This window comes from Kogia breviceps, chromosome 5 (genome assembly GCF_026419965.1).
Source record: "Kogia breviceps isolate mKogBre1 chromosome 5, mKogBre1 haplotype 1, whole genome shotgun sequence".
Lineage (NCBI taxonomy): Eukaryota > Metazoa > Chordata > Mammalia > Artiodactyla > Physeteridae > Kogia > Kogia breviceps.
In genome coordinates, this window is record NC_081314.1 from 51,661,659 (window position 1) to 51,683,491 (window position 21,833).

Genomic DNA, 21,833 nt, shown 5'->3' on the forward strand with positions numbered 1-21,833 from the left:
GGGATAATTCAGAATACTTGACTTAAACATTCCAATGGTTCCTCATTTCTGGTAAAATAAATACCAAAGTCCTTAACACAGTACACCAGGTGCTCCATGATTTGGCTCCCATTTACCTCTCTGGCCTTAATTCTAGAACCAGAATTCTAGAATTCTAGAACCTTAATTCTAGAACCCAGCCATTTGGGACTACTCATAGCCCCCTTAGCACACCATCCATATACTGTTCCTTTGCCAGAAATATCATCCCCCTTTTTTCTTACCTAATATCAATTTAACTTTTAATATCTAGCTCAGGCACAATCTGGTTTCTCTGAAAAATCATCTATGAACCTCCACGTGATCCCACAGTACCCAGTGCTTATCTCTATTATAGCCTTTGTTGTAAAACATAATGATTTGTTTCCTTATCTAGGTCCCCAACTAGTCTTCAAGAGCTTTGAAGGCTGTGCCTCTACACGTCAGCTCTGCGCCTCCACCACCCAGCACAAGGGCCAGCACAGAGAAGGCATTCAATATTCACCAGGAAGGCTAAATAAACACATGAGCAAACATGATTTCTGCATCAGCTATTTGAAGACTGCTATTATGCAGAGCATGTTACCATCCTCTCCCATTCTCCAGACCCTTATTTCTAAATAGTGCACCAGTACCTCAAACTCAACACATTCCAAACTCAACTCTATTCATCTGTGTCAAACTCAGTCAACGTGGCACCATCTGAAGTCACCCATTGCAGCCAGCTTGGAATCATTTGGGCTTGTGCCCTACTTCATCCACAACGCGTCTTTCCTTATGTTTCCTTGATCTTGACTTCGTCTTCTCCTCCCTCACCCTTTGAACTCCTACTCATTTTAAGTTCCAGCTCAGAGGTGACTTCCACTAATTCCTTCTTATGCCCCAGGCAGAGTTAATCTGCCTTCTTCCCTGATGCTCCACAGAACCTCATTTGTGGTGGCATGTGTCACGCATTCTGTTGTCCTCAGTAGTTTACATTTGTCTCTCCCTCAAGTCGGTGAAACTTTTTTAGAAACGAACTATTTTCACTTGCAGAGAAGGCAGATGAGTGGAAATATTTAAAAGGGAGCAAAGAAGAAAAGCTGAAGAAGAAAATAGAAAAGCAAAGAGAGAAAACATCTTTTTTAAACGGTGTGAAAATTATAGGAAAATTTTATATTAAGAAATCCAGGAGAAAAAATTCTCTTTGAAAATGTATTAGAGGTTTTTTTGTATTTTCAGTATTTCCAACCAGCCATTCACCCCCAACTTCCCCTACACATCCTCCCTGTCCATGAGGAGAATTAATCTGCAGATGAAGGAGAATTCTCCTGCTGCAGAACGTGCAAGGCTCCTCACAGAAACAGGAGCTCCCAGGGCTGAGGAGAGGCATTTGCTGCCCTCACCCTTGCTCTCTCCCACTTCCTGGCTCTCCAGCTTCTGCAGTCTCCTTCTCTCCTATTTCTCTTGCCTCTATTCTGACTGCTTGCTCCATCTTGGTTTCTTCCTGTGTGCATGTTCTATGTCTGGACTGTCTTTACACTTTGTTCTGGCTCCCCGGATCTTGTCTTACTGTCTGTTCCCCACATTCTCTTCCGGCTGTGACTCAGCAGGACAAGATAAGTCCTCCCCATGTTTATTCTTGAAGATGAATCATCCCGGGGAAAAAGCAGTAGGCTGATAGACTGAAAGCCCAGTCAGATGCACTAAAGGTTATTTAAAGCCCTAACACTTGTGGATTCATGTTTTTAGAAGAAATGAGCAGATATCATAGATGATCCTCCTGAGAGCAAATGAACGATTATAGATTTAGAAAAGAGAAACTGAGAAAAAGCAAAGGAAGCTGATAATAATTAGACTGGAAATATAGCGGTGAGAAATGACAGCTGTATCTTGTTTACAAGTGGAATTTTTAAAAAAACGTTGACCAGCTGTTATAGGGAACCAAACAGAGACAAGAGGCTTAAACTTCCCCAAGTGTAGACATAAATGCCTCCCTCCTACAAGGGTTATTATTTCTCAAGGATGATGTTGAACCCCCATCTCAGAGGATTTGAAAAGTTTAGAAACCACAGATCTCAGATGGTTCCAGTGCAGTTCTGATCTTTTGCCTGCTACAAGTTGAAACTTCTCTTTTCATTAATTATTTTAAATGAGTTCCCTGCAGTGTCCATATGCTTTCTGAGTGCCTCCTTGAGGAGCAGGTTGTGTTGTCTGCACTCCCCTCGTGTCCCTCTTTGCGGGTAGGATGTTTGTACAGAAATTACTCTTCAAATTCTTAGACACTCGGAAGCCTATAATAGTCCGAAAAAATAGAGCATTCTTTTGCACATCTTGTTTCCAAATCCTCAGAGATCATTCACTTCTGTTTTCTAAATTAAGCTTTCTTGTCGACTCATCATATTAGCCTAGCACAACAGCTGGAAGGCTCTAAGACAATACACTTTAAGTAGCTGCTATTTCTAGTGTTTCACATGAAAAGAACAAAACCAGATTGTCAGAGACTCTGTTCTGAAGCTGCCTTAGGATAGCTCTTTCTCTGGTATCAGATCTGAAAATTAAGATTACTGGGGGGAATGGGTTCTCATTCATAGCAGACTCATTATATATATATATATATATTCATGGCATTCTAACTTTAGAAAGGTGGCAAAACAAAAATATTCCTCTTATGTATTTTGGCCTGTTGTCTGTCCTTTCTGAGAACACAGGTCGGCAGCTGAGCTATAAATCTTAGCAGTCAAACCACACTTCATTTCACTGCAACCTACAAAGTGAACACGTGTTACTTTCGTGCTTTTCTACTTTATTTTCTTAATCGGTTGAGTTTCCTGGGGAGAGAGGATGGACGTGGTATGATGGTTGAGGACTTACTTTCAGAAAGTGATGGAAGCTCTGGAATTTGGGGACATTCCTCCTCTGGCTCTTCCCTAAAGTATTTCTCAGGGTCTAGAAGAAAAGCTGGTTTATTCACTTCAGGTAGTTCTTTCAAGTTTCCAATGCTTAATGACCTAAAACCGCCTTGACAACAGCAGGTTTTAAGGGAGGATGGGAAAAAAAAAAAGTATAATATCATTAATTCCTCAGAAAGGGCTAGCACATTTCCGAGTTAACTTTTTTTAAAAAAAAATCTAACCTCTCTGTTACTCAGCTGGTACAGCTGCAGATCAGCAAACCCTATAAACACAGCTGTTCAAGATAAATCCATGGTCCTTTTATGCAAAGGGACCAAAAGAAACTCAAGGCTCCCCATTCATTTATTTTTCATTTTGTATTCTTTGCTATTTTCCCTTGAAAATGAGTATTCTGCAGTTTTGGATAAGCTCCAGTTTCTCTTTTATCTGCAAGAAAACTGTAGGCTTTGTGAGATGGAATATATTTTTCAGCATTTAACAACATATCTAAAATTTGGATTTTGCAGGTTCATTTTCATTTTGCTAAAATGTAAACCAGATCTTTATTACTGTATCTATGATGCACACAATGAGATAATGGGAAGGAAGACTCTTAATTATGCCCTTACAGGCAAAGTCTTGGACAGAATAAAAAAGTTTCCTTTTTGCTTCATGGGATAAATGGATAATGGAATGGAAGTCTACAAAAACGTAATTCAAGATGTGATTCTATGTTTGTTTAACTGTTAGCTCTGTGAAGGTAAAAACTGTGCTTTTGTCATTGTGCTGGCTCAGTATCTAGGAAAAGTAAACTAACAGGTAATTAGCACCTGCTCAGAGACAAGTCATGTGCCTTGTCAGTGGTTCTCAAACTGTACCAGGCATCAGAACCATCTGCAGGGCTTATCAAAGCATAAACCACTTGCACCATTCCTGTTTCTAACTTATTTGGATGGGGATGGGGCGCCAGAATGTACCTAAATTCCCAGTGATGCTGATGCTGGTAGACCAGGGAACGTACTTTGGGAACCAATGTGTTATATTAAACCAAAGGAGAAATCTTCACAACCTGTAAAGTATCATTATGCCTTTTTGACAGATGAGGAAATCAAGGCTCAAGATGCTTCAGTAACTTGCCTGAATTTACATAACTGGTAAATGGTAGACCTTGGACATCAACTCAAGTATATTTCACCCTAAAAGTTGTGCTCCAGGGTATAATAATAATAAATAATATTACTAATAAAACTGTATTGAGTTTCTAGAATATGCCAGGCACTAAGTGCTTCACATATATTTTCTCATGTAATCCTGACAAAACCCCTATAGAGTAGATTAGTTTATAAATATGCATTGAATATTAACAAATAATAATGTACCTTTTGACAGCAAAATTTCAACAGAAATGAGCACCATTTCTCTGTGAAAGTGCAGCTTCCCCCTGGACATAAGTTGGCAAAACATTTGTAGTGAGTGAAATATTCTCGTTATATGATGGAGCTTCGAGAATGATTCTCACTACTCTTCTAAATAACACACTTCAATATGATAACAATTATTTTGTTTCAATTACTTTTTTTACAGTTTTTTTCTGGTCAGCCACAACTAAACAAATACGTTGTTCTGTGTGGCTTTGGGCTTTCTGAGAATAAAATTAGTTTTAATTTTATTTTTATCTTTTAAACACTTAGGAGAGAGAATTAACATCCTCTGCCAACTCTATTTTGGAAACGATAGTGGGCACTTTCCACATGTTTTCTGGTTTAGACCTTATACTTCTGCCTATTGTACACTGTGAAGGCTTGGACAAGTCACTTAATATCTCTGAGCCTCGCTTTCCTCCTTTGTTAAAATGAGATCACAAGAGCTTACTTTCAGATTTATTAAGGAATACCAACATTCCTGGCACATAGAGTAGTTACTTGTTTTCTTCATACCAATCTATAAAATAATAACATGATAAAAATATATCAACAGTGATTAGTTACTGAATGATTTTTTATAACTTCACCATTGTAAAGGTTATGTGTTTTTTTCTTATAAACATTTCTTTCCTTATATTCATACCTAAATTTATAACTTCTGATGGTCTGACACTGGAAGAAAATAATTTATGATGAAACAAAATATCAACCGCAAAGGATGAACAGACACTTTCTGGCTATAAATATACACCTTTAACAAAAAACATCTCTATCCTGTGGATCTAAGTAGTGACAATTGTTTACACTAATCAAGTTATATCTTTGAATAAAATGCTTACTAGCCAGGTGATGGTATAAAAGGGTAAGAGCCACGAAGGAGGAGAAGCTAGTTAAGCAAAGGTCCTGTCCCCATAAAAACTGGAAGGTCAGAGAAAAAACTATGAAGAAGAAAATGCCACAGAAACGCACACTATCCTTGCCTTGTGTGTAAATTATATGGGCTAATCAGTGGTATGTGTCAAAAGCTCTTTTATCCAGTGTTATGACTGGATCTTCATTTATGGTATCCAAAATGCAAAAAGAAAAAAAAAAGTTCAGTGCTTTTGAGGCTTTTTATATGAATCGATAGAAAAACTTTAGATTAGCTTGAATCCACAGGAAACGTTTTTATCAATAAAACACAGGAAGTGAAACCAGTCCATAGGTGTATATAATTCCAGTCAGAAAACAGGAAATGGTCTCAAATATATTTAACATTCACTGTCACAGACCTCAACCTTAACAGCTACAAGCTATGTTTACAAAAATTGTTATTATTCTCTTGGAAGCCTCAGGCCAGGAAAACATACCTATTTTTCACAAAATCATTGAGAGCCATGGGGCCTGCCCTCTCCCTTCTGCCTCCTTTCCTTGCACCCTTTAACCCTTTATGATTACTGCTGCCCTTAACCTTTATTCCCTATTTTGCTCACTATTTTGAGTAGCTATAGAACCTTGAGATGTTTCCTATACTCTCAGCCTCAATTGCTTGCTCTGTATGAGATTCTTACTGTGATTTTAAAGGAGATAAGATGGATGAATGCTCAGCGATGTATCTAATAAATAATAGTATTCAATAAATGTTTATTTCCCTCCTTCCTTTTCCTCTCCTCTAGTTGACTGTATCTCCCAAACCCAAATGAGCTTAAAAGTAAAAGTTTCATTTTAGAGTTACAGAAAAGTTGCAAAGATAGTACAGAGTTCTGGTATCCCCTCACCCAATTTTCCCTGTTGTTAACATCTTATATTACCCTTTGTCACAATCAATACTGATATATTATGATTAACTAACCTTAGTATTTTATTAGGATTTTCCTAATGTCCTTTTTCTATCCCAGGATACCACATTACATTTAGTTTTCTGACTCCTTAGTTTTCTCTGCGCTATGATAATTTCTCAGACTTGCCTTGTTTTTGATGACCTTGACAATTTTAAGAAATATCAGTCAGTTTTTTTGTAGAATCTCCTTCAATTTGGGTTTGTCTGATGTTTTTCTTATGGTTACATGACTATTATGGGTTGTTGGAAGGAAGATAACAGAGATGAAGTGCTATTCTCATTATATCTTATCAAGGGCACAGGCTATCAACCTGACTTACCACTGTTGATGTTAACTTTATCACCTGGCCAAGGTTGTGTTTCCCAAGTTTCTGCAAACTTACTTTTTCCCTTCCTGTCTATACACTACTCTCTGGAAGCAAGTTTCCAAGCACAGTCTACACTTAAGGAAGATGAAGAGGAGAGTTAAGCTCCACCTCCTTGATTGGGGGGCGTATTTACATAAATTATTTGGAATTATAGATTATTTGTGTGTGTGTGTGTGTGTGTGTGTGTGTGTGTGTGTGTGTGTGTGTGAGTGGTACGCAGGCCTCTCACTGCCGTGGCCTCTCCCGTTGCGGAGCACAGGCTCCGGACGCGCAGGCTCAGCGGCCATGGCTCACGCGCCCAGCCGCTCCGCGGCACATGGGATCTTCCCGGACCGGGGCATGAACCCGTGTCCCCTGCATCAGCAGGTGGATTCTCAACCACTGTGCCACCAGGGAAGCCCTATAGTTTTTTTTTTTTTTTAAGGAAATCTTTGCCATCCAAAAGACTGATGGTAGGTAGCAGCTTTTCACCAAATCACACTGGAATGATCTCCCTCACAACATACTATCTCCCATGAATAAGACATATTATTCAACCCTCAGAATGGGAGAAAATATTTTCAAACAAAGCAACTGACAAAGGATTAATCTCCAAAATATACAAACAGCTCATGCAGCTCAATATCAAAAAACAAGTAACCCAATCAAAAAATGGGCAGAAGATCTACACAGACATTTCTCCAAAGAAGACATACAGATAGATGGCCAACAAACACATGAAAAGATGCTCAACATCACTAATTAATAGAGCAATGCAAATCAAAACAACAATGAGGTAACACCTCATATGAGTTAGAATGGCCATCATCAAAAAATCTACAAACAATAAATGTAGGAAAGGATGTGGAGAAACAGGAACTCTCTTACACTGTTGGTGGGAATGTAAATTGATACAGCCACTATGGAGAACAGTATGGAGGTTCCTCAAAAAACTAAAAATAGAACTACCATACGACCCAGCAATCCCACTCCTGGGCATATACCTGGAGAAAACCATAATTCAAAAAGATACACACACCCCAATGTTCAGCACAGCACTATTTACAATAGCCAGGACATGCAAGCAACCTAAATGTCCATCAACAGAGGAATGGATAAAGAAGATGTGGTACATATATACAATGAAAATTACTCATCCATAAGAAGGAATGAAATAGTGCCATTTGCAGAGACGTTGGTAGACAAGACTGTCATACAGAGTGAGGTAAGTCAGAAAGAGAAAAACAATATTGTATATCCACACTTATATGTGGAGTCTAGAGAAATGGTACAGATGAACTTATTTGCAAAGCAGAAATAGAGAGAGAGGTAGAGAACAAACGTATGGATACCAAGGGGGGAAGGGGTTTGAGATGAATTGTGAGATTTGGAATTGACATACACACACTACTATGTATAAAACAGATAACTAATGAGAAACTACTGTATAGTACAGGGAACTCTACTCAGTGCTCTGAGGTGACCTAAATGGGAAGGAAATCTAAAAAAGAGGGGATATGTGTATACGTATAACTGATTCACTTTGCTGTATAGCAGAAATTAACACAACATTGTAAAGCAACTATCCCCCAATAACAATTAATTTTTTAAAAAGACATGTTTATTCAGCCACTATCCGGGCTTTGAAGACAAGAATGATGGTATCTTTAGAGAGCCATTTTAAATAGTAAGAGAATCTGTAAAAATAAGAAGTTGGTGGTGGAGGCAGGAAAGGTAGATTACGGCGCAGTTAGGTCTTGCAGTTACTAGGTTAAGAATATATTTTTTTCCTCAGAAAAGTATAACTGAAATAAACTGAGGCGCAAAAGTTTGAGGGAGGTCTACCTTTGGACTAGTTAACACCAGACCTTAGTTTTTCTCCAAATACCCTGAATGGTTTCCTACTTTTAGACCTTTGTTTTCCAGCTCTCTCATCCAGTGTCATTTAAACTGAGTATCTTCTGTATGAAACGGAAGACTTTGTCTATCTCCACTGAAGAATTTAATCCACAGAGGGAAAGAGGAAGGTGGACAGTAAGAGAAATTCTTCTAGAGAGTCATAACAATCTGTACTAATTAGATGAGTGCCTAGGAAATGGAGCTATACTGATAAAACTCCAAGACAAAGGGCAGTTCTATGAATAACTAGACTGTAGAATCAACTTTACAGGCCAATCTATTGCTTATTTTCCATAGACATTTGACTTCTTGGAAAGTGGTTACTATGAAAATGTACAGGGAACTGGAAAGAGGTGAATATTCCTAAGAGTCCAGTATTCCTAGTGGTCAAATACAAAGAAGCTAAAGTATGTAATAAGGAACACAGATAAGAGTTTAAAACTTTTGCAAAAATATCTTATGTGGTGATGCAAGAAGGGCGCCTACTATGGGCTCTGGCATCCTTGCTATCAATTCTATGAGAAGGAAAGACTCTAAATCTGCCATCTCTCGGTTCTGGATGTAGAAAGGAGGAACGATGTGTGACAAGTCCCCAAGTGCCCTAAAGGAAAGTGAAGGTGCCTAGAGTAGTGGCTTACCCATAGCAGGTACTTGATATAACATTTGATCAGAGACCAGCAACTTTTCAATATGGTCACATGTTACTTGTCAGACAGGCAGAATAGAGCAGTGGCAAACGGTACTGACTCTGGAGTTAGAATGCCTGCTTTGGGGTCCCTGGCTCACCTCTTGTTCATTGTGTAAATCACTTAACTTTTTTCTGTCTTGCTTTCCTAGTTATGAAATGGAGATTATAATTATAGATATCACCAAGGATTATAGTGACAATTAAATGTTAAACACATAAAAACCCTAGAACAGTGCCTGGAATATGGTAAGAACTCAATAAGTATTGGCTACTATCTTTTTAAGAAAGAATAATACAATATTTTTCACTCAAAGCAGGAGTTCCAACACCCCCTACAGCCCGTTCTAATACTGTTATTTTATTTTATGTTTGTATTTTTTATATTTATAATATTCCTATTTTATTTTCTCACATAAGCTCTACTGGCAGAATAATTAGATAATCAACAGCATATAGATGATATTAAATATCAGTTCCTGGAATTTAGAACATAATTATTTCATATTTCTAAGGAACATTAATTTTAAGTGTACCTTCTGCCTTATATAAACTTACAGAGAAATTAATGGAATTTATGTTTCATTTCCCATCTAATTATTTTATTCTGGTTTCTAATAATCATTTCCCCGTAAATATTTTTTAAATGGTAGCCAAAGAAAATTTGTCAGATAGTAGAAGATGGGGTAGATTTGCTCTTTGTTGCCCTAGAGTAAGATGAAGATGGGTGAGAGCATGTCCTACAAATGGATAGATCCGACCGACAATTAGAGCCCTTCTATAATAAAGAGTGGTTGAATAACAGAGAAGGCTATCTGCACGATGGTGAGTGCAGCCCACAGGATATATTCAAGAAGAGGCTGGGATGTGCTTCTCTTAAGGCCTCAATAGGAATTAGTCTAGCAGACATCAGATACCTCTTTCAAGTTCATTATCAAATTATTAAAGATTAACAAATGTGAAAAATGTTTGCTCTCACAAATAATTAAAAAATACAACATAAAACTGATGATTTATCAGAGTGGCAATTTTAAGACAATGACAACAGTCAGTGTTGGTTCAGAGACAGCCATTTCCATATACTGCTGGCGGTGGAGCCTTCACATCATTGGGATGGCAATTTAGCAAGACTCAAAGGCCTTTAAAACTTTGACTCAGCAACTCCAATTCAAAGAATTTATTGTAATGATGAATTCAGTCAGGTACTCTTAACACGTGCATGAAGGTATTTAAATAAATGTTTCTCAGTTACAATTTGTAAACAGTTTAAATATTTTAAAAGAAGAGAATGTTTAAAAAGCTATGTGATAAATTCCTAAGAGGTCATTACGAGTACTGAAGTCTGTAGATACTCATATTAAGTAACTCGGAAGTGTACTGGCTGTATGTTTTTAGGTAGTAAAACAGGTTATAAACTGTGTGTATTATATCCTCACGTTTATAAAATGTATATTTGTTTATTTGTATACGCATGCTCAGGACAAGACCTGAAGAGTGAAATGCTTAAGTGTTATTGGTGGTTTTGCTGCTAATGATTTCTTTTCATATTTTTCTTCTTGCTTGTTTGTATTTCTAATTTTTCTCCTAATGAACATGTATTATTTTCATAATAAAGAAATAATCTAAGATTATACTGTCTAAATTATTCATTTTATCTACAATTTTTCTAGATTACAATAATTTCATGTGAATCCAGAAACCAAATATTGCCATAGGTTAAGAAAAATGCATGTCCACTGTGGTTTTTGTTCCCCCATTTACTTTTTTCAGTTCTTTCTTTTTTCCCCCATTTTCTAGTAGTAATATGACTTTTGCAGAACCTCTTGTTATGACTCTCTAGAAGGAGAAATCTATTTCTTTGTGTCAATTTTTAACTCAGCATTAGGATTTCCTATTTTCTCTTAAATTCTATATTCATCTGCATATCCCCAGGACTTAAATTGAAGAGGACATTTTACCACCTACCTACTTCTCACACACAATACTATAAAATAACTTAAGCACTATGAAAACCTGGTATTTATGTATAACACAGAACATCATAAATGCCAAGCTTTTTATCCTGGAAAGAGAATCTTAGGAGTTAAGGTGAGACCATGGCTTTAAATTATTAAATTTTTCCTTCATTTTTCATGCTTCTTTCATTTTCTATTGGCTTTTTTCTTTTCTCATCCCTATCTTTCTTACTCTTCCTCCCCCTCCATTTAAACATCCCTCCACCCGCATACACACACCAAATGTGCTTTTCCCCTTTAGTCTCTCTAAATTCTTTGACATATTTACTTTTCTTTCATACTTTTGCATATGGACAAGAACTGGCATGATTTTCTCCTTGGATTTCCTAATCTGATTAGAAATAGGGCACATTCTTCAGAATAATATATTTTCTTAGGGAAAAGGTGATCTGTAATCTCTTCAGTACTGGATGGAGGCCACAAGGGATATTCTACATCTGACAATTGTATTTCATTTGTAGGTTTTCTCCGTAGGATTCATGGACATGTTTCTGGGAGAAGTGAGGGCTGTACCTGCCAAGTCAATTCTGAGGATACGTTTTTAACCTTTTCCTTTCAATTAGTTCAAAAATTCCAAAATGATTGGGCTTCCCTGGTGGCGCAGTGGTTGAGAATCCGCCTGCCGATGCAGGAGACACGGGTTCGTGCCCTGGTCCGGGAAGATCCCACGTGCCGCGGAGCAACTACGCCCGTGAGCCATGGCCGCTGGGCCTGCGCGTCCGGAGCCTGTGCTCCGCAATGGGAGAGGCCACAGCAGTGAGAGGCCCGCATACCGCAAAAAAAAAAAAAAAAAAAAAAAAAAAAAAAAAAAAAAAAATTCCAAAATGATATTATTCCCTTCTATCTCATTATTACAAAGTCTTAAAATTTATTTCAATTCATTCATTTGAAGTAAAGGCAGAAATTTTAAATATCACAGGTATTTTTGGATGTGCTGTCACTTGAAAAGATGCAGTATAAACAGAGATAACTGCTTTTTACTGCCGGAAACATCTCCCAAGGCCCACAGAAATGTATAACGAAGGTGAGATGATCACTCCGCTGTAGTCTTATTTCCTCCGGCAGAATGCAAAGCTCTAGTTTTAAGAGAAATCTGTGAAGTTAGGAACCTATACATCAGCACTAATTTTCAGAAGACAAGTAAAGTGTCATGGAGCAACAGGAAATGAAATAAGATGGATAGAAGTCAGGAAAGAAGTCAACAGTTTAAAGTGCCAATTTTTAAATCTAAGGAAAGGCTAATTAAAAAAAAAAAAGAATAACTGAGATTGTCATAAGTAATGGGAAATTAGTATCTTGGCTGAAATACTCAAATAGGAATCTGTGACACTTGCATTCACTCTTCTAGGAGTGTCACAGGAAGAGAAACAATGATCAATCTGTGTTACCCTGGGGTAACTTTTTCTCCTGATCTGTACAATTGAGTCGGCTGGTTGGGTGGGGGCATTTTATCGTATACCAAGTCTTTCCATTCTCAGCACTCTATTCTCGTACAGGGTCGGTCATGCTGTATTTCTAAATTGAAAGATTCTTCTGCCTGAAAGTAAAATGCCACTTGACATTTCAGCAAGCCATAATTCAAGGAAATGGAAGAATACCAAAAGGTAATTTAGTGTAACGGGATGTTTACAGGGGAATTTTTTTTTCTCTCCTACCTCATCATCAGAGGTCCAAAAAGTCTGAAAGCAAAATAATTAATTAATTTAGAGGTAAAAAGTATTCCCACATTCCAAAATGAGGTGCTAGGTCGATTCCTTGCGCAGGCCCGCTTTGTCAAGGAGGTAGCAACTTGTGATGCTCAGGCCAACCACCACTCTAGGATAGAAACAGACTAAGGATGCAGCAATCCTAAGAGAGGACTGCACTGGAGAGAGTCGTAGGTGTGCACTGAGAACCACTCCCACGGGAGAGGAGGAATGCTTCCCCCTCAGTTCCAGCTCCTGTTCACATAAACCAGGCAAAGAGTTTAACACATGCCCCCTGGGGTAACCGTTAGAGGGACACAGTGAACCAGTGACTCATTAATATCTGAAAAAGTCTACTGTGGTTGAACGTACCCCAGGAGCAGGAGGAGAAGGGGTAGCTGTGGAGCAGTTGGTGTGGCAAGGACGTGTGAGCTTTCTATTGGTCAAGCAGAAGTTAACCCAAGAGAAGCTGTGCAAGAGGCGAGGCTGCCAGTGTGAGGGGACTGGAACAGAAAAACCCCAACTGGTGGGTTTGAGCCCCAAGAGTTTAGCCAAAGAGTGCATTAATTTAGAAAGGTGCAACGCAGAGGTCTCTGCGTGGTGTCATCAGAGAACCCTCAACTGCACTCCCTTAATGTAAACTATGGACTTTAGTTAATAATAAAGTATCAGTATTGGTTCATCAATCGTAACAAATGTACCACACTAATGTTTGACACTGTGTGGGATGGGCGTGGGGTATGTAGGAATTCTCTGTGCTTTCTATGCAATTTTTCTGTAGACCTTAAAAAAAGTAATATAGGGGCTTCCCTGGTGGCGCAGTGGTTGGGAGTCCACCTGCCGATGCAGGGGATGCGGGTTCGTGCCCCGGTCCAGGAAGATCCCACATGCCGCGGAGCGGCTGGGCCCTTGAGCCATGGCCACTGAGCCTGAACGTCCGGAGCCTGTGCTCCGCAACGGGAGAGGCCACAACGGTGAGAGGCCCGCGTACCGCAAAAAAAAAAAAAAAAAAAAAAATTAAAAAGAAAAAAAAGTAATATAGGCACATGGTAATAAAAATGCCAATTGTATCAAAGAAAATACAATGAACAAAATTGTTTTCTCAAAAGATTGTTTAATATGAAAGGTGAAATTATGAGAGCATGAGTTAGCAAGAATATAGGAAACAAAAGAAACAATTAAAACTGCCTGGCATTAGAGTTAGAGGAATGTAAGAATGGGATCCATCAGTGGCATGAAAAGAAGAAATGGCTGAACAACAGGAAGGAAAGGCTAGAAGTCATAAAAGGAGAGTGATATCCAATATTCAAAGTCAAGCTCTTTGAACTTCTGACATATGTACCTCTGTGTGCCTTACCAAAACCAGGAGTAAAATCTGACATACATTCTAAGATGGACAGGTAACTAGCCAGGTAGATACATACATACACATATACACACATATATTGATTTTGAAGAAAGGGGTTAATTTCCAAAATTAGGTTGATAATGGAGTAGAAACAAAAGACTAGAAGACACAGAACAGAAGTCAAGCATTCAACAGAGACAAGAAGTAAGAATCAGATATCACCCTGAGAACATACATTCTCCCTTTGCTACACACACATACCTACGAATAACCTAAATGTTAGCAAAATCTTGAAGTAGTCATTGAACATTCCACAAAGCACAGAAGGAATGTGGAGCCAATTTTACTCTTTACAGGTAAGATGTACTTACTTGTATGTTGACTCTTTGTTTTTCTTATCAAGTAGAGAATGTTTTGATGGGTCTAACCATGATTCCTCCTCCTTAGAAAGCAAAGGAATTTCCTTTATGCTTTTCTCTTCAATCTTATCTTCCATTAAATTAATATTTCTTCTAGGAAGGGTTCTCAAGTTCTCAAGTTGCCAATGCTCTGCCTGAAAAAACAGAGATTTACTTTTATAAAATGTATTTTCCTTGAATATTTATATGCATCTAACATGTGCTAGATTATTAATTGAAATCCTGGGGACATCAGAAATGAAGATGATATGGTTTCTGAAGAACTCAAGGAGCTTACAGTCTTCTAAGGGAGATGGGACATATACATGTAGCTTTAATAAAGTTAGAAAGTGATGTATCATAAGAAACAAACAGATATTTCCTGAAGAGATAATAATGAACTGCAAAAAAGAAATTAACATTCCCACTTTCAAATCCTGTATAGCAAGATGTATATTAACTAAAAAGAAAAACAAAGCTTTGGTGGAAGAACTGTCAGAATTTTTCATACTACTACTTTCTTTGCATCTTTCCCTCCCCAAAATCTCAAAAGCCAGTCCAATTACTGAGTACTTTTTCCTAGAAAAATATATGTGTTACATGGTAGTTTTCACAGATCTTGGCTACCGCTCTTAATGTGTATCCGTCTAGCTAGAGCTCCCCATTGACAATTTATGTTTTAAATACAGAAGCAATTTCCTGTCTTCTATTTGTTCACACTGTATCCACAGGAATGCAGCAGGAACACAGCCTGTGTGATATGAGGGAACATTAGGGATCCCCAGCATATCTGACTGGCCTACGAATGATCAACCTTTGTCAGAGGATTTACAAAGGAAAATGCCTACAGGGGTCAGGAAGGCAGAGTCAATGAATAAGTCAAGTCTCGTATAAGACGATAAATAGCAAATGAAAGTCAGCCTCAGTGTTCATAGGCAAAAGGGAAAGGAAGGTGGCATTACACTGACTTAGAGGGAACCCATTTTCCATAAAGGGGGCCATAGCTACTCTCAGGGAGTGACATGTTCTTTTCCAAGAGAAGCAAGAAATTTGGATATTATATGAAACCTCTTAATGTTTAAATGTGGGCAACTAAATCAAATTTTAAACACTGGGTGAAAAGGCTCAATCCAAGTCACTGGCCATCAAAGCAATCAGCTGAGGAGGGGTGCCAGCGCACTCTCTGCCCAGCACAGCAGTGGTTAGTGCTGAGATGGATACTGAAGAAACACAAGCATCATCTAATTTCTTTTTATACCACAATCATCTGACAGTTTCCTGGGATAAATGTATCTCCACAGATAAACCATCCCTACCCCTATCTCTCCAACTCTAGAAACAGACATAGCACACCACATACTTTTAAAAATCTAACTTGAAAACCAACCTCAGATCAATAGCTACGTTATAAAACTGATGATTCACAGTTATTTAAAAAAAAAACTTCTTTTTTGAGATATACTGAATCACACTGCACTAAATTTTGAATACTTTAATCAGACTGAATGTGATTGGAAAATGAAGCCTTAGTGTAAGAAATTAAAATACACATTGTTTTTCCTTTTGTTTTTATAACTGCTAGAACAGAGTTAATTCCACAAAAAGACAAATGCAACATTCAAATGTAGGTCAAAAGTCACTACGCTGTACAAATCAATCTGGTTCAGGAAAAATTGCTCTGATCCTAGCTATATTTAAGAATTGAGTCTCTTCTTATCTCTGTATTTCCGTCTGCTCCCATATCTCTGTTCTTTCTGTGAAAGGGTGTCTCTTGTCTCACTATGAGAAGGACATTCACTGTTGCTTTTTTCCAGTATCTGCTAATTTTCTCTCTTTTTTCCTCCCCTCCTCTCCACTGCCCTCCCCTCCCACTGCCTCCTGTGGCCCTTGGAACTAGCAGCATCCATATCCAAGACAGCTTGACAAAAGTGAGTTCTTAAAAAAAATTTAAAGCTCAAGCAGAAGGGACTAGAAAACCCAGCTGTCCCCCGCTTTGCCCGCCTTTACTTTCTAAAACTACCCAGCTCTGGTGGCTCTTTTCCTATCTCGAACAGAAGGGAAAAAAACCAAACTATTTTCACGCAAGCTTTCTGAGGCTGAGTCCTTTGAAATACAAAAGTAGAGATGTGGATGGACCTAGAGACTGTCATACAGAGTGAAGTAAGTCAGAATGAGAAAAACAAATATCGTATATTATTGCATATACATGGAACCTAGAAAAATGATACAGATGAACCGGTTTGCAGGGCAGAAATAGAGACACAGATGTAGAGAACAAACGTATGGACACCAACGGGGGAAAGTGGCAGGGGCAGGGGGATGTGGTGGGATGAATTGGGAGATTTTGACTGATATATATACACTAATATATATAAAATGGATAACGAATAAGAACATGCTGTATAAAAAAATAAAATTCAGAAAAAAAGACTTTACAAAATAAGGAAAACTATCAAAGGTATAAAATGAACAGTTTTACTAGCACATATTTCTTAATTAAAATAAAATTGCAGTACAGATTGTGTTTGGTGGACACAGTTTATATGGCACCCATACCTAGAACAGCCCTATTTCTTGCTTCAGCACCATCCAAAGGACTTATACTCCAGACAACACCCGCTTGAAGACACTCTTTTTTTGCACCTCATCTCACCAGAGCCCATGTAGCATGGCCATATAACCATGTCAGCATTGCATTAACTTCTCCAACTGCCAGAAGCAGCTTTTCAACTCCTTTCATGTTCAGAATGCCAGCTTTGCCCCACGCTGTCTCATCACACCTGCCTACATACCGATTTGAGTTCCCACCCAGGCACTCTTTTCCCTGAGAAAAGTCTAGCACTTGCCTTATTTACAGAGCAGAAGAGGCTGTACAGCTCTTGGAGACTTCCACATTACCCGGCCCAAAATGGTCTCTACCTGCCCAATTTACCATCATTTTCTGATTTACCATCACCCTCCATGTCCTAAAGGGCTGTACAGAATTCTGTCAGCACAGGTTGATATCCTCAAGCCGACTTCACAGAGGGAGCAACAGACTTTGTCTTCTAGCATGAAGAGAATCGCCATACTCAGAGCATGAGAGCGGCACCTGAGGCTGCTGAATAGGACCAAGTCAACTGGCCAGATAGAAACTGAGGTTCCAGGGTATGCTCACACTACCATGTCTGAACAGTGCTGGTTGAAACAGATCGGGCTGATATTTTGTCCCCCAAAGTACAGAGGGAACAGGAGCTGAGTTCCCATGAAAATAAATGGAAAAAAGAAAAGAAATGTGAGACAATAAATATTTTCTTTCTTCTATTTTTTTATAAGCAGGTATAAATCAGAGCTTAGTTTCATGGGAGGAAGGGGTTAAAAGCATGAGCTCTGAAATGAGCCAGCTTGAGTCAAACGCCAAACTCTACCACTTATTAGCTTCTGTGAGCTCAGGCAATTTATTCAAACTCTCTGTGCCTCTGTTTCCTCATCTATAAAATGGGAATAATGAGCATTCATCCCTCATGGGATGGGCAATTGTGAAGATTACATGAAATTATTCATGTAGAGACCTTACAAGAGGAGAAACTCAGCAAACATTAGCAATTGTTATTTAGGCAGGAATAAATCAGACAATGAACAGAAATGTTTGGTTTTTTTCTAAAATTTTCTATATTTGATTATTACCTGATTATTACTTGGCTGTCATAGTCATCTATCTGTTTAATAGTAATGCAGTACATTTACCCACATTGTAGTATGTTTCTACTAAATTTTGAAATTGAAGGGATCCACTTATTTTGGAGGAGAGAATTTTCTCAGAAATCCTGGTACATTTTGAGCTGCGTAGAGGCCCCAAACTTTTCATGTCTCCAGTGTCCTCCACTTGATGGAACTGCCTTGGTTAATAAGGGAGGCCTGGAGCTACAGTTCCAGAAATGGAAGTCAGTTCTTTCATGACTAATGAACTTTAATGGCCGATGAGATTCAAATGGAAATCAAGCCTAGCTCATAATACATGTCAAGTAAATATTAGAATAATAAAAAAATGATATTTCTACCTGACCAAAGATCTGGACAGGAGCACCACAGACATCAGATGCTGCAGTCTGCAGAGGCGGAGAGAACCAGTAAGCCGGCCGCCCGGCTCACACATCTCTACAGAATTTATCCAGTCTTCAGGAGGTCAGAACGATCTTATCAGAGTCGGGGCCTCTGTGAGTTTGTTCTTACTGGAATTAAGACAGTACTCCTGAATGAACAGAAATGCCAGAATTCTAAAATGTCCAAATATTAAATGATTGCAGTGATGTAACACTTTTTTTTAAAGTCTGATACGGAAATTGAAAAAGGTACATTTGGGAACAGCAGTCTGTGATACAAATGCAAAAGAACAGCTCATGATAACAGAGGTTAGGAAAATGGTATTAACATTTAAAAAAAGGTTTCTGGGCTTCCCTGGTGGCGCAGTGGTTGAGAATCCGCCTGCCAATGCAGGGGACACGGGTTCGTGCCCCGGTCTGGGAAGATCCCACATGCTGTGCAGCGGCTGGGCCCGTGAGCCATGGCAACTGAGCCTGCGCTCCGCAACGGGAGAGGCCACAACAGTGAGAGGCCCGCATACCGCAAAAAAAAAAAAAAAAAAAAAAGGTTTCTAACTAACTTGAGAAGTGGAAAGAAGGGAAGGGGGAGGATGGAAAGAAAAAAAAAATCAACAGTAAAATCAGCTATTTGATGCAATTGATGAACTTCATCATGTAAATAGGTCGTCACATATTATACTATTTTATAGTATTATTAGAAAATTGAGCAGGTAATCAGTGACACAAAAATCCCAAACTAACTCAGGATGACAATAATGTTAGATGAAAGGCCAGGACTCTATTTAAATTATGTTTACGGTCTCATTTCAAATAAGGCATATCTTAACTGTTTATTCTCAAACAATGCATGGTATATTACTGACAATACTGAATTCCTAAATTGGGGGATTGACTTGATGATATATTAACAGAGGATTTTCAATATTGAGAAAAATCTGTTTTTCCGCATGAATTATTTAAAAGAAGTCTGATCAATACATATGTTTTCTTTAAAATACTCCGATTGATTGTGTCTTCCTTTATCTAGAAAACAGATAAGACCTGATTCATAGTTATCTGCAACAAAAGGCAATCAAAAATAATAAAGATAATGTTAGAATTTTTTCAATGTACCTCTGTATTCCAGATTTTCAACCACCCCTCAAGATCTCCTGCGGCAAGGTATCAATTTGACTTATCAGACACAATAATGGAACCAACAACATTATGAGCCAAAAATTCAGCCGGAAGGTGCTTCTTAAATGTATCCCAGAATCTGACATACCCAGATCCTCCACATGACAACAGGTTGGCTCATCCTAATATGTAAGGGAACCCCTGATTAGGAAACTACAAACACAAGAAACAACTTCCTCACTGGTTTGCCCTGTAGAAAGCATATGGATGTTGGAGAGGTGAGTAGCCCCAAAATCAACTTCCAGCACTCTGATTCTCTCAAATATAAACTGGAAAACACCCTATAATACCTTCACTGGTTTTTGTTGAATATTAAATGAGATAGGATGTTTAAGATGTTCCATTAAATCTAGTTACCACTCCTTCATTCATTGTTTTGATATTATTTGGGTTTTTTAATTTTGATAGAAGTAATCTGTTACTTCAAATAAACTTACAAAATACTAAGTTCAACATTATAATAATATTCCAATTCATAAAACACATCTTTCTTAATTACCCGTTGGACACATATACCAAAGAAGTAAAATTCCTCTTGCACAGAGCTGGATGCGTATATGTAGTTATAGCAGCATAGCTATTGATTTCTCTATGTAGCTGTATGCTTTGAATTCTACTTATGAGCTTGTTTTTTAATCTTTCATCAAGAATTCATTGTAAGTCCTTATGGAACACTTTCTTGGTTCATAGGCCTAGAACTAACCTTTTCATTTTCCATTTTTATATGCTTGTAGAAGCACTTTGCCTAAATTATTCTTCTGTGGTAAAGTTCCTACTATTAGTTGATAAATCTGTAGACTTCCAATTTGCTTCACAAATGTGCTGCCTATTAACAATCATATCTGTTTAAGGTAGAAATAATGGTATGTAGCCGCTTCAGTGGAAACAATTTGGGAATACTGATATCAGTAAGAAGAATTAGTGTTGAGAGCAATTTCAGGATAATAGTTCATTTTGTAAGTGTAAGTGTGTCCTGGAAAATAGAGAGTTTTAGAATCTGTTTCAAGGTCTATTCTAAATATTTCACAATGGTTCTAAAACTCTATAAGGGTATACCTTTATTGAGTTTTAATGCAGAAAAATTATATAAGAAAATCACGCAGATTTTCCATCTGCAAATTGAATATGAGAAAGTGAATGTGGAAAACATGGTTCAGATATGTTTCTTTTTTTCAATCATATAACATGTCTAGATTCCTAATGTTAAGGAAAAATATCTCTAAAATTAAAAAATTACTTTTGTAGGTGAAAGGTCAAAACTATGCATTGTTCTCAGGAGCAGAGTTTTACTTTGGGAGCATGTAGGCTGCATCAACACCACACTAACACAGCCATTGAAGACAAAGGGGAAATTAAGCAAATAGTTATTCAATCTATTATAATATCAAATAACTATGGTAAATCATATGTTAGCATACATCTTAGAAGAAGCTCTAACCAGAACTCTGACTTATTCTGCAAAGGATTCGTAGTTGGTAAAGACACCCAAAGCATTACCCGTTGCCCCCCACCAAAAAAATGAAGACAAAGAGCTGGCAGCTCTCTTGACCTGGGATCAGCAGTTAGCAGCAGCTATTTCAAATTTTGCCATTGCCCTCAATCTCCAAGTTTCTCATTATTTTCTCATAGCCCACTTTGATAATAAGTGCCAGTGTGGTCATCTCAAGACTCAACCCTTCTACCCCATGTAGACCTAAGCTTTGGCTCATATATTTGGAGCATATTTCTTGCTGTGCCCTCGACACTACCAAATCTCTACGCCATGGCTACAACACCAATTCTGATTGTTGCCCAGAGGTTTCCTCACTCTGATCCTGACATACGTAGCGCTGTATAAATTGTTTGTGGGGTCTGGTCTAGCTCCTGCTCCTGGACCCATCCTCCTGAAGCCTAACCTCATTTGCCATGGCCTGTGGCTTCCTGTGACCTGGTGCTGACTGTTCGCTAGACACAGTCAAACTCTCCAAGACCTAGATTGGATTAGATTGAACTTTCTTTATTGTTCCCTGCTCCAACACTTTGCAATATATCAAAGCAGTCTACAGTCAAAGTATAAATATATAT

At 38.2% G+C, this 21,833-nt stretch overlaps 1 protein-coding gene across 1 annotated transcript in view; it reads right to left on the minus strand.

Moving 5' to 3' along the window:
* WDR49 (WD repeat domain 49) overlaps nucleotides 1-21,833 on the minus strand; it is a 140,417-nt gene that overhangs the window by 14,475 nt on the left and 104,109 nt on the right. The window contains 8 exon segments of the mRNA XM_059063910.1: nucleotides 2,872-3,018; nucleotides 4,867-4,959; nucleotides 4,962-4,987; nucleotides 14,485-14,666; nucleotides 18,552-18,588; nucleotides 18,590-18,624; nucleotides 18,626-18,742; nucleotides 19,707-19,891. Coding sequence (XP_058919893.1) covers nucleotides 2,872-3,018; nucleotides 4,867-4,959; nucleotides 4,962-4,987; nucleotides 14,485-14,666; nucleotides 18,552-18,588; nucleotides 18,590-18,624; nucleotides 18,626-18,742; nucleotides 19,707-19,891 — 822 coding nt within the window.